This window comes from Amblyraja radiata, chromosome 8 (assembly GCF_010909765.2).
Source record: "Amblyraja radiata isolate CabotCenter1 chromosome 8, sAmbRad1.1.pri, whole genome shotgun sequence".
Lineage (NCBI taxonomy): Eukaryota > Metazoa > Chordata > Chondrichthyes > Rajiformes > Rajidae > Amblyraja > Amblyraja radiata.
The window spans coordinates 60,621,547-60,633,848 of record NC_045963.1 but is presented as its reverse complement, the minus strand read 5'-3'; the positions used below and the strand labels follow the sequence as shown (position 1 = coordinate 60,633,848).

Sequence of the window (12,302 nt, the reverse complement as noted above, 5' to 3'; positions counted from 1 at the left end):
TGATCACAATACCATTAGTTTCAATATAATTATGGAGAGGGTCAGAACTGGACCTAGGGTTGAGATTTTTGATTGGAGAAAGGCTAACTTTGATGAGATGCGAAATGATTTAAAAGGAGTGAACTGGGACATTTTGTTTTATGGGAAGGATGTAGAAGAGAAATGGAGGACATTTAAAGGGGAAATTTTAAGAGTACAGAATCTTTATGTTCCTCTTCGGTTGAAAGGAAACAGTAAAAATTGGAAAGAGCCCTGGTTTTCAAGGGAAATTGGACATCTTGTTCGGAAAAAGAGGGAGATCTACAATAATTATAGGCAGCATGGAGTAAATGAGGTGCTTGAGGAGTATAAGGAATGTAAAAAGAATCTTAAGAAATAAATTAGAAAAGCTAAAAGAAGACATGAGATTGCTTTGGCAAGTAAGGTGAAAGTAAATCCAAAGGGTTTCTACAGCTATATTAATAGTAAAAGGATAACGAGGGATAACATTGGTCCATTGGAGCGACAGAGTGGACAGCTATCTGCAGAGCCAAAAGAGATGGGGGAGATATTGAACAATTTCTTTTCTTCCGTATTCACCAAGGAGAAGGATATTGAATTATGTGAGGTAAGGGAAACTTAAGGTAGAGTAGCTATGGATACTATGAGTTTCAAAGTAAAAGAAGTACTGACACTTTTGAAAAATATAAAAGTGGATAAGTCTCCAGGTCCTGACAGGATATTCCCTAGGACATTGAGGGAAGTTAGTGTAGAAATAGCCGGGGCTATGACAGAAATATTTCAAATGTCATTAGAAACGGGAATAGTCCCCGAGGATTGGCGTACTGCGCATGTTGTTCCATTGTTTAAAAAGGGTTCTAAGAGTAAACCTAGCAATTATAGGCCTGTTAGTTTGACTTCAGTGGTGGGCAAATTAATGGAAAAGATACTTAGAGATAATATATATAAGCATCTGGATAAACAGGGTCTGATTAGGAACAGTCAGCATGGATTTGTGCCTGGAAGGTCATGTTTGACTAATCTTCTTGAATGTTTTGAAGAGGTTACTAGGGAAATTGACGAGGGTAAAGCAGTGGATGTTGTCTATATGGACTTTAGTAAGGCCTTTGACAAGGTTCCTCATGGGAGGTTGGTTAAGAAGGTTCAACTGTTAGGTATAAATGCAGGAGTAGCAAGATGGATTCAACAGTGGCTGAATGGGAGAAGCCAGAGGGTAATGGTGGATGGTTGTTTGTCGGGTTGGAGGCAGGTGACTAGTGGGGTGCCTCAGGGATCGGTGTTGGGTCCTTTGATGTTTGTCATGTACATCAATGATCTGGATGAAGGTGTGGTAAATTGGATTAGTAAGTATGCAGATGATACCAAGATAGGGGGTGTTGTGGATAATGAAGAGGATTTCCAAAGTCTACAGAGTGATTTAGGCCATTTGGAAGAATGGGCTGAAAGATGGCAGATGGAGTTTAATGCTGATAAATGTGAGGTGCTACACCTTGGCAGGACAAATCAAAATAGGACGTACATGGTAAATGGTAGGGAATTGAAGAATACAGTTGAACAGAGGGATCTGGGAATAACCGTGCACAGTTCCTTGAAGGTGGAATCTCATATAGATAGGGTGGTAAAGAAAGCTTTTGGGATGCTAGCCTTTATAAATCAGAGCATTGAGTATAGAAGCTGGGATGTAATGTTAAAATTGTACAAGGCATTGGTGAGACCAAATCTGGAGTATGGTGTACAATTTTGGTCGCCCAATTATAGGAAGGATGTCAACAAAATAGAGAGAGTACAGAGGAGATTTACTAGAATGTTGCCTGGGTTTCAACAACTAAGTTACAGAGAAAGGTTGAATAAGTTAGGTCTTTATTCTCTGGAGCGCAGAAGGTTAAGGGGGGACTTGATAGAGGTCTTTAAAATGATGAGAGGGATAGACAGAGTTGATGTGGACCAGCTTTTCCCTTTGAGAATAGGGAAGATTCAAACAAGAGGACATGACTTCAGAATTAAGGGACAGAAGTTTAGGGGTAACATGAGGGGGAACTTCTTTACTCAGAGAGTGGTAGCGGTGTGGAATGAGCTTCCAGTGGAAGTGGTGGAGGCAGGTTCGTTGGTATCATTTAAAAATAAATTGGATAGGCATATGGATGAGAAGGGAATGGAGGGTTATGGTATGAGTGCAGGCAGGTGGGACTAAGGGTAAAAAGTTATTCGGCACGGACTTGTAGGGCCGAGATGGCCTGTTTCCGTGCTGTAATTGTTATATGGTTATATATGGTTAATAGAAGAAGATTGGTGGGATTTTTATATAACCATGACATAGGACAAGAATTTGGCCATCAAGTCTACTCCGCAATTCAATCATGGCTGATCTATTTTTCCATCATATCCCCATTCTCTTGCCATCTCCCCATAACCTTTGACACTCTTACTAATTAAGAACCTATCAATCTCAGCTTAAAATGCCTAATGATTTAGACTCCACTTCTATCTGTGGCAATGAATTCCATTGCTTCACTACTCTGGCTAAATAAATTCCTCCTCCTTTCTAAAGGTGCGTCCTTTTATTCTGAGGCAGTGCCGTCTTGTCCTAGGCTCTCCTACTACTGAAAACATCCTCTCCACATCCATTCTATCCTGGCCTTTCATTATTCATTAGATTTCATTGAGATGCCAGCTCATTCTTCTAAAAGGATTGTTCTGCGAGGTGGCATAAATGTGATGGGCTGAGTGGCCTTCTATGTGATAAAATACAATGAGAATATGAGAACTACTTGAGCAGGTAATCGCATCTGACATCTTTGTGCACATTTGTGGATATTATGTCCAACGGTACCATTCTGAAGAACACTATGAGAGTTTCTCTATGTCCTGGACAATATTTATCTCTGACAGCATCATTAAAGTGAATTATCTGGCCGTGATCATACATTTATAGAATCTCTCTCTTCAGAAACTAGTTGCAGTTTCTCTGCATTGCAATGGGAATGTACTTTAAACATAAATTAAGCTTTGAAGTGCTTTTAGAAGTCAAAAGTGTTATAGAAATTCAAATTCTTCCTATGTTTGCAGCTGATGTTTTAATCTGCCTTATAAATACCTTTGATACCTTTGATACCTTTGAAATTCTTGTTTTTTGTTTTATCTTAAATGAGTTTGGAGGTTTGGCACGACTTATTGAGCGTTTGCCTTCCTTCATCACCAAGAAGAGTTTCTGAGTGACATTGGAGGGAAAGCAGGTCACGGTTCACATTGGAAATCGGCCAATCTGAAGTCTAAACATTTGTTGAAGGCTCAGCCACATTCTTTGGTTTAGTCAAAACAAATCAAAGTGGGTTTCTGCTTATTTTTACATCTCTTCCAGATTATATGTTTGATGGATGGGGAGAGAATGTCTTGTGTTCATTAGTTATCTAAACCATGTGAGGCCAGATTAATGTAATTGGCTGAGTGTTGACTTAGTCTTTTCTTGCTGGGTATTTTTATATATTTATCTGCATTAACTGATGTTGATGATTTGACATCTCAGTTGTGATTTTTAAATCTTCCTAACAGCCTCACGATACATACCTCCCCAAAACTTACAGACGTCTGATGCCGCAAGAACAAGCTTCAGAGTGACATGGGAGCCTTCTCCAGGGGAGGTAAAAGGATATAAAGTAATCTACCATCCAAGGGGAAGAGAAGAACAATTGGGAGAATTGGTAGTTGGACCGTACGACACAACTGTGGTACTCGAGGAGTTGAGGTAAAGCAATAAGCATTGAACTAGATGATATTACTTTTTAACGAGAGTAATGAGAAGCCAATGAATGAGTTTGAACAAGTCCCATTGATTTATAATTCAAGAAATCCATTTATGTCCTTCAGAAAACCATTGACCTTTACATTTTGGAAACATATTAATTGATAAATTTTAGTCATGGCCAGCCAAGTTTGATCAGTCAGCTTTCTCAATGGAAAAACATTGAATTTGCATTTCTAACTCCATCGTGACACATTTGAGAACAAAAGTTCAGAAGGTTTGTGCACTAGAAAAAAATCACAGAGAGATTCAAAGGGGTTTAATAATGGATTTTATTCTTCTTTATTTTTTTTAAATCATGGAACTGGAGGCAGTGTAACCTGTTTATGATGTTTGACTTGTGAATATGCAAAGATCTTTAGATCATTTGTGGTATTTAAAGATATAGATTCATTTCTGAAGATCATGGAATTGAGGGAAGGGCCAAGGAAGCGTATGACCAAGATGCAGTGATTTAATTTTGTCTGACCTCAAAGATACTAGCAAATGGTCTTCTGCAGGTGTTCTCCTGATCATCTGCTGCAAGAGTGAGAGAACGCCTGGTTGAAAAACAACATAAGGACTGCTTACTCTATTCTTCCAAGGTTTCCACAGACTTCTGCTGCATGGGAATGAGTGGGGGGGGATGCCTAAACAAGTTGAACATATTTTTTTTATATTTTCATTAAAAATTCTTATGTCTAGATTTATAATATAAACGCCCATGTAAACATGTCACACTGAAATTACACTCATCTGTTAGTCTTGGGCTTGTGGAACCATGGTCAGGATGGATAAATAAACCATCTGATCTCCTTGATTGGATTCCAACTAACTCACTCCCAGGCATCCATTACTCCATATGAACCACTGGAATCCCCCTGTTAACTTATTATCTGGTGCATTGTACATTGTAAATCATTTCAACACTATTTGGTTCCAGCCTGAAACCTACCCTTGGGAATTAATATTATTCCATATTTAGTCTACTTCAAATCATTGATGAGATTGTTGCTTTTGATTGACTTTCTAATAATCCCTTTTTTCTGGTCAGATTTGTGTCCCAGACTTAATGGACTAAGTTTTGCAAATTGAAAGATATTTTAAATAAAACAGGTCTCCTCCCTCTACTGAGAAATTATGTGTTGATTTGTCAATAAAAATGATTCATTTTATTTTGCCGTGAATCCCCGGTAACTTCGGGTTTACCTCAGCAGGCCCATGAATCTTTGAACATTTTGTTTTCTAAATTCTTCCAAATGTGTTCAATTGTCAGATCAAAAACCAGGACTTTTATAATTTGCTCCAGCAAAAAGCAGTATCCACGGAGTAATCTGGGTCTTGGGCCAATAACTGTAATTGACTAAACTAGGGTGAAATTGAAAGGGAAAGGTCAGATGAATGTTTTGTGATACTGTAGTTTAGGAAAATTAGGCATGGGTTTATGGAAATTCTAGTTTCATTGTCTGTCTTTGAAAAAGCAAGTATCCCAGTGAACTTTTTTGTATGGTCATTTTTTTGACAGCACTGATGGACTGTAACCAGAGTCATCATCACTTGACTTGGAATGAATGACTGTATTAAGTGACTTAGATGTAGAATTGGCTTCATGATATGAAGTAGACGGTGGTGGAAGGTTGTTTTTCAGACAGGAGACCTGTGATTAGCGGTGTGCATCAGAGATTGGTGCTGAGACCATTGATGTTTGTCATCTATATCAACAATTTTGATACTAATGTACAAGGTGCGATTAATAAATTTGCAGATGACAATAAAATAGGTGGTATTGTAGACAGTGAAGATAGTTATCAAAATTTACATGGTGATCTCGATCAGCTGGGCAAGTGGGCCGAGAAATGTCTAAAGAATTTTAATTGTGATAAATGTGAGGTGATGCCTTTTGTGACATTAGATCAAGACAGGACTTTCACTATGAATGGTAGTGCAGAGGGATATGGGAGTATGAGTACAGAGTTCCTGAAAGTGACCTAACAGGTAGATAGGGGGATGAAGATGGCTTTCAGCACATTAGCTTTTATCATTTAGGGAATGATAGTTGGACATTATGCTATAGTTGTACAAGGCATTGGTGAGGCTGTACATGGAGTACTGTGTTCAGTTTTGGTCACCCTGCTATAGGAAAGGTACCATTACGGTGGAAGATTTAGGAGGATTTTGTCAGGACTTGAGGGGCTGAGCTAAAGGGAGAGGTTGGGGATGCTAAGACTTTATTCCTCAAAATGCAGGAGTCTGATGGGTGATCTTATAGTGGTATATAAAATCGTTAAGGGAATAGACAATAGACAATGGACAATAGGTGCAAGAGTAGGCCATTCGGTCCTTTGAGCCAGCACCGCCATTCAATGTGATCATGGCTGATCACCCCCAATCATTACCCCGATCCTGCCTTCTCCCCATATCCCCTGACTCCGCTATCGTTAAGAGCCCTATCTAGCTCTCTCTTGAAAGTATCCAGAGAACTGGTCTCCACCGCCCTCTGAGGCAGAGAATTTCACAGACTCACAACTCTCTGTGTGATAAAGTCTCTGTTCTAAATGGCTTACCCCTTATTCTTAAACTGTGGCCCCTGGTTCTGGACTCCCACAACATCGGGAACATGTTTCCTGCCTCGAGTGTGTCCAAACCCTTAATAACCTTATATGTTTCAATCCCCTCTCATCCTTCTAAACTCCAGAGTATAAAAGTCCAGCTGCTACATTCTCGCAGCATATGACAGTCCCTCCATCCTGGAAATTAACCTTGTAAACCTATGCTGCACTCACTCAATAGCAGGAATGTCCTTCCTCAAGTTGGGAGACAAAAATGCACACAATACTCCAGGTGTGGTCTCACTAGGGCTCTGTATAACTGCAGAAGGACCTATTTGCTCCTATGCTCAACTCCCTTTGTTTTGAAGGCCAACTTGACATTTTCTTTCTTCACTGCCTGCTGTACCTGCATGCTTACTTTCATTGACTGATGAACAAGGACACCCAGATCCCATTGTTCTTCCCCTTTTCCCAACTTGACACCATTTAGATAATAATTTGCCTTCCTGTTTTTGCTACCAAAGTGGATAACCACACATTTATCCACATTAAACTGCATCTGCCATCCATCTGCCCACTCACCCAACCTGTCCAAGTCACTCTGCATTCTCAAAGCATCCTCCTCACAGTTCACACTGCCACCCAGCTTTATGTCACTAGATACTGTGAATGCACAATCTTTTCCCAGGTAGGGGAATCAAGAATTAAAGGGCATAGGGTTACGATGAGATGGGAAAAATTTAATAGAAACTTGAGGGGCAATTTTCTCACCCAGAGGGTGGTGAGTATATGGACCAAATTGCCAGAATTAATAGGAAACAAAGCTATTATAACAACACTGAAAATATATTTGGGCAGTCTAAGATATTATGGCAGTAGCATATAGATAACAACTAGCACAGTTTTTCATTACACGCTGTTGCCAGTGTGGGTCTTTTTTATTTTGCAAAAGTACACTGTGCATATTCATACATATTCACAAAACTGATAATATAATTAATATTTTACATGACTCAAATCACACCATTCTGGCACTCAGTTCTTGAAGTTACAGTTACTATTTATATACACTATTAAAAAAACACTACAGACAGGTAAATGGATAGGAAAGGGTTTGAGGGATATGGGCCAAACATGGGTAAATGAAACTAGCTTCGATGGGGCATCGTGGTCAGCATGGATACATTGGGCTGATTGGCCTGTTTCCGTGCTGTATAACTCTATGACTGTGATTAAAGAATGATCGCGGGCCAGCTTGGGGCATACTGCGGCTGGTTTGCATTGCTCTCTTTGCAGCTCACATCTTCTTCTCAATACAATCGATCAAGTTGCCTCTCTGCCATGCATTGCTTTTCACCTGAGCATGAGGGTCCAGTATTTCACAACAGCTGAATCAACAGCTCACACATTACTCACTTATTCCAAGTCAGACTGAAGCCCGAGGACAATCAAGTAATATAGCTACTCTCTACTTCATCCTGAGGGAAGTGTTTGTTGATTACTTTATCTGTTTTCCATTAGGCCATGACATATCTGGTTTTACACATTGTAACTTTTTGCTTCGTCTTTTAAATATTATTATACCTCCTTACTGTAGAATTGAATCACTTCCCTTGTGTACAATTAAATGTCAGTGTTCCACTTATCTACTTGATTAGTTTGCTTGTAACGTCGAAAATGTGAGGCATGTCACTTTTGAGATAATCAAAGTTTCGAGGGAGTTATCACATTTAAAAATTTACTTTGATTGTATTCATTTCAAACTGTTTGTTAGTCAAAGGCTGGACTATTATAATGGCTAGATACAAGATGCCTTGCAAGTTATTATCTTACTACTGTATCGGTATTGGTTTATTATTGTCACCAGTACCGAGACACAGTGAAAAGTTTAATTTGTGAGCTATCTTTTGAATTATAATGTACATGAGTATGTTCTTTATGCCTATAGTTGCGTATGAACCTGTGGCATATATCACTTGAAAGCCTGTCATTATGCATATTGTTTTAGCTGAATAGGTTCTATTACTTTTGTCATTGACCTGAAAATTTGCAATGCACGCTGTTGGAGCATAAAGTCCGAGTCACCCACCTCTCGTGCTTTATCTTTTTCCTAGGTTGATTTTTAATTCCCTTCATAATCTGCCTTTCTCCTCCACTTGAACTTCCTCCATGACCTCTCTGCTTCAATTTTGGATACTTGCACTCCCCACCTCCTGCACTCCTCCACCTTCTGAATAGATCACAGCGTTTTTTGCCCAGAGTAGGGGAATCGAGAACCAGAGGACATAGATTCAAAGTGAATGGGAAAAGATTTAATAGGAATCTGAGGGATTACTTTTCACACAAAGGGTGGTGGGTGTATGGAACAAGCTGCCAGATAAGGTAGTTAAGTCTGGGACTATCCCAAAGTTTTAGAATCAGTTAGACAGGTACATGGATAGGACAGATTTGGAGTGATATGGACCAAGCGCAGGTAAGTGGGACTAGTGTAGCTGGAACATGTTGGACGGTGTGTACAAGTTGGGCCGAAGGCCTGTTTCCACACAGTATCACTCTATGACTCTTTGACTATGATTGATTTCTTAACATTATAGAATCTGGGGGTATGAAAATGACATTGAGGTAAATCAGCCATGATCTTGATAAATAGCAACGGGGTCAAAGGGCCCAATGGACTTCACTTGTTTCCATATCATATATTTTGAGAGGGATATGATGAAGGCAAGCATTAAGGCTCTGCATGTCCTCACCCCTCCAAAATCTTCCAAATAGTGATGGGAAACTTCCACAAAAATGGCTTCAAATCCAGACATACTGTAAACAACACTGACACATGATTGCGACAAAGGATGGTCTGCATGGCAAATATGCCCCTCACTCTCTGTTCCTTCCTCACCCTAGTCATCGTACTAGTTTTACTGTCATCCTGGTGAGTTCCACTGTCTGTATAATTTGTTATCGCCTATCCCACAGCCAATAATAGACCATTGGGGGCTCCACATTTCCTTAATTATTGGTGCTTTTTGCATATCTATCATTCATTTGTCCTAAGTACTGTCTCATTCCCCTTTCATCTGACTCTCAGTCTGAAGTAGGATCTCGACCGGAAAAGTTACCTATTCCTTTTCTCCATTGATGCTGCCTGACCTGCTGAGTTACTCCAGCTTTTTGTGTCTGTCTTATGCTTTTTGGCATATCTTGCTGGAGGTATTAACAAGAGACCACCTTGGGGATGTTTGCCTTTGGTCACCAATGATACATCATTGATGGCCGGCTCTATCAACCTCAGCAGATCTGGTTACATTGACTTCTGTGAGTGGCGTCGAGAACAATGAGCAGCTGATATACGCACAGTCACTGAACTGAAGATAAATATCACCTCCATTTATGGTGTTTCACAGTGAAGCAGTTGCATTTTATATTTTGATTGTACGGAATTGTTTAGACTGATAATGATCTCACTGTGTTTTTAATATTACAGGGCTGGCACCACCTACAAAGTAGCAGTTTCTGGAATGTTTGATGGTGGTGAAAGTTTGCCATTATTGGGGGAGGAACAAACAACACTCTCTGATGAGGGTTTAATTGTGCCTTTCGATGCATCAGGTAACCAGCTCATTGATCAATCAGTTATTAAATGTAACGTTTTCTTCCAGGTAGTGACGAATTAGACATTGCTCATAGCAGCATAGAAGGAGGAACTTGTAGCAAGATAGAAAGACGTCATTCATGTCTTTCAAAACTGTTGTGCATTCATTTTTAATTCTACTTTCATTTCAATTACCCGTTTCATAACATTTCTCCATAACCCCAAAGCCATAAATTAATAAAATATATAAATTTCTTAAATAATGCCCAGCCTCAACAACTTTTAGTCACCTTTTGTTTTAAATCATTCCTGTAAATCAATTAATGAGTGACACTGGCTCTATTTTCCACCTGATCATTTGCTTGTAGCTACGATTAATTTTAAAATAAATGAAACTTTAACCCATATTTATATCTTCCCTAATTTTTCTCCCTAACTCTCTTGAAGGTGATTACTGAATGACAGCAGTATGGAAAGATTGACTTGGCTTGGAGAATCTGTTATGGCTTTTTGAAAAAGTAATCATGCTTGTCCCACCCTTTTCATCTTTTCCTCTCAGCCCGGCAACTTCTTTCCCTTCAGCTACGCAAACAGACCCCTTTGATTACTGCAATTGAACCTGCTTGTTCCTGGCCATGTATTCCAGATTCTAAGCACTTGCTGCATTAAGATATTTTTCCTCATGTCACCAATTACCCAAATACATAATTACATTAAAATTAACACAGAAACATTCAACATGTCAGGGAGCATCATTGGGAAGAGGATAGTTCACATTGGAGGACATTGAATACATTATTAAACGCCTCTTTATCCCATTCACTTGGCAAAGTAGGTTGCTAATGTACCATGCTGCAATTTAACCTGAGAATCTTCCTGCCTTTCCCAGGAGTCCTGATCTCAGTCTATCTAAAGATGGCAAAATCTTAGATAAGAATTGAAATAGATCTATTGAAATAGAATGTAGAACAGTACAGCACAGGAATGCTTGCCAGAATGTTTGTGCTGAACATGTTAACACTTAAACAATCCAAGTTTGTCCAACCTCTCCTTAAAGCTAATATCCACTAATCCAGGCAGCATCCTGGTATACCTCTTCTGCACCCTCTCTAAAGCCTCCACATCCTTCCTGTAATGGGATGACCAGAACTGCATTTGATGATCGCCAGGTCACTTGATGCAATGTCAAACATAACCCCAGAACAGTACTGAGGCTGCCCGTGGAACCTCCATCACCTTAATCCAAAGGGACTGCAGGAATAGAAGAAAGAGACAGATTGTCAAGCTCTTCTCTCTGCAGAAACTACAAGCTCTCTGCTTGATACTTCAGAGAGATTAATATTGGAATGTGATACTTTACTCTCCTCTGGGTTACCAGAAGAATCCATTCAGTATAGTTAAATAAAATAAATCATTGGCCGCTTTCCAGTAGTTTATTTTTCCATCAAACACCCTCTGAGATATTGGCAAGGGAGGAACAAGGTTTGAAGTGCCTTTCCTTTCCCAATCTGAGCCCTAATTAATGATAATCACAATCTTTGTGGTTGCCAGGAGACCAGCGGGAGACAATGATAGTCTCAGAGGTGAGCAGATAACAGAGGCCAACAATAATCATCAAGCCAAGATGTATTAATATTTCAACAGATATTATCTGCAGTGCTATCTGAATTCCTGGTTGCCATTCATATATAAACATGGAAATATCACCAAAGGTGATAGAAACATGGAAACATAGAAAATAGGTACAGGAGTAGGCCATTCGGCCCTTCGAGCCTGCACCGCCATTTGATATGATCATGGCTGATCATCCAACTCATTATCCCATCCCTGCCTTCTCTCCATAACCCCTGATCCCTTTAGCCACATCTAACTCCTCTTAAATATAGCCAATGAACTGGCCTCAACTACCTTCTGTGGCAGAGAATTCCAGAGATTCACCACTCTCTGTGTAAAAAAATGATTTCCTCATCTCGGTCCTAAAAGTGTTCCCTCTTATCCTTAAACTGTGACCCCCTAGTTCTGGACTTCCCCAACATCGGGAATAATCTTCCTGCATCTAGCTTGTCCAACCCCTTAAGAATTTTGTAATAAGTTACAAGTATTGTGATAGTTATAAAGAGTAGGTGCATTTTAATTCTCGTAGACTAGGATATGAATTTTCTCTTCTGAGCATTTAACACAACCATATCTTCTTCTTCTTGCGTATGACGTGCACAGCCTAAAGTTGTATGACAACTTGTTCTATTTGATCTTATTTGATCGTGCAAACCAGGTTGATTGCATTTGTCGAAACGGGGCGGACCATGTGAAGGTTGCAATCTCCCACCCCAGACAACCATATGAGACTCTTCTATGTCCTGTTTTAATACAGATGTGAATCCCTGCA

General features: G+C 39.6%; 1 protein-coding gene across 3 annotated transcripts in view; it reads left to right on the top strand.

The window, feature by feature from the left end:
• The window catches only part of col12a1 (collagen type XII alpha 1 chain), a 235,328-nt gene that overhangs the window by 69,512 nt on the left and 153,514 nt on the right, over nucleotides 1-12,302 (top strand). For 2 of the 3 annotated variants that reach the window (XM_033026046.1, XM_033026047.1), the window contains exons 15-16: nucleotides 3,550-3,742; nucleotides 9,809-9,933. The exons of the other annotated variant lie outside the window; for it this stretch is intronic. In XM_033026046.1, the coding sequence (XP_032881937.1) occupies nucleotides 3,550-3,742; nucleotides 9,809-9,933 (318 nt within the window). The remainder of the gene's footprint in view (nucleotides 1-3,549; nucleotides 3,743-9,808; nucleotides 9,934-12,302) is intronic. 3 annotated transcript variants of the gene reach the window in all.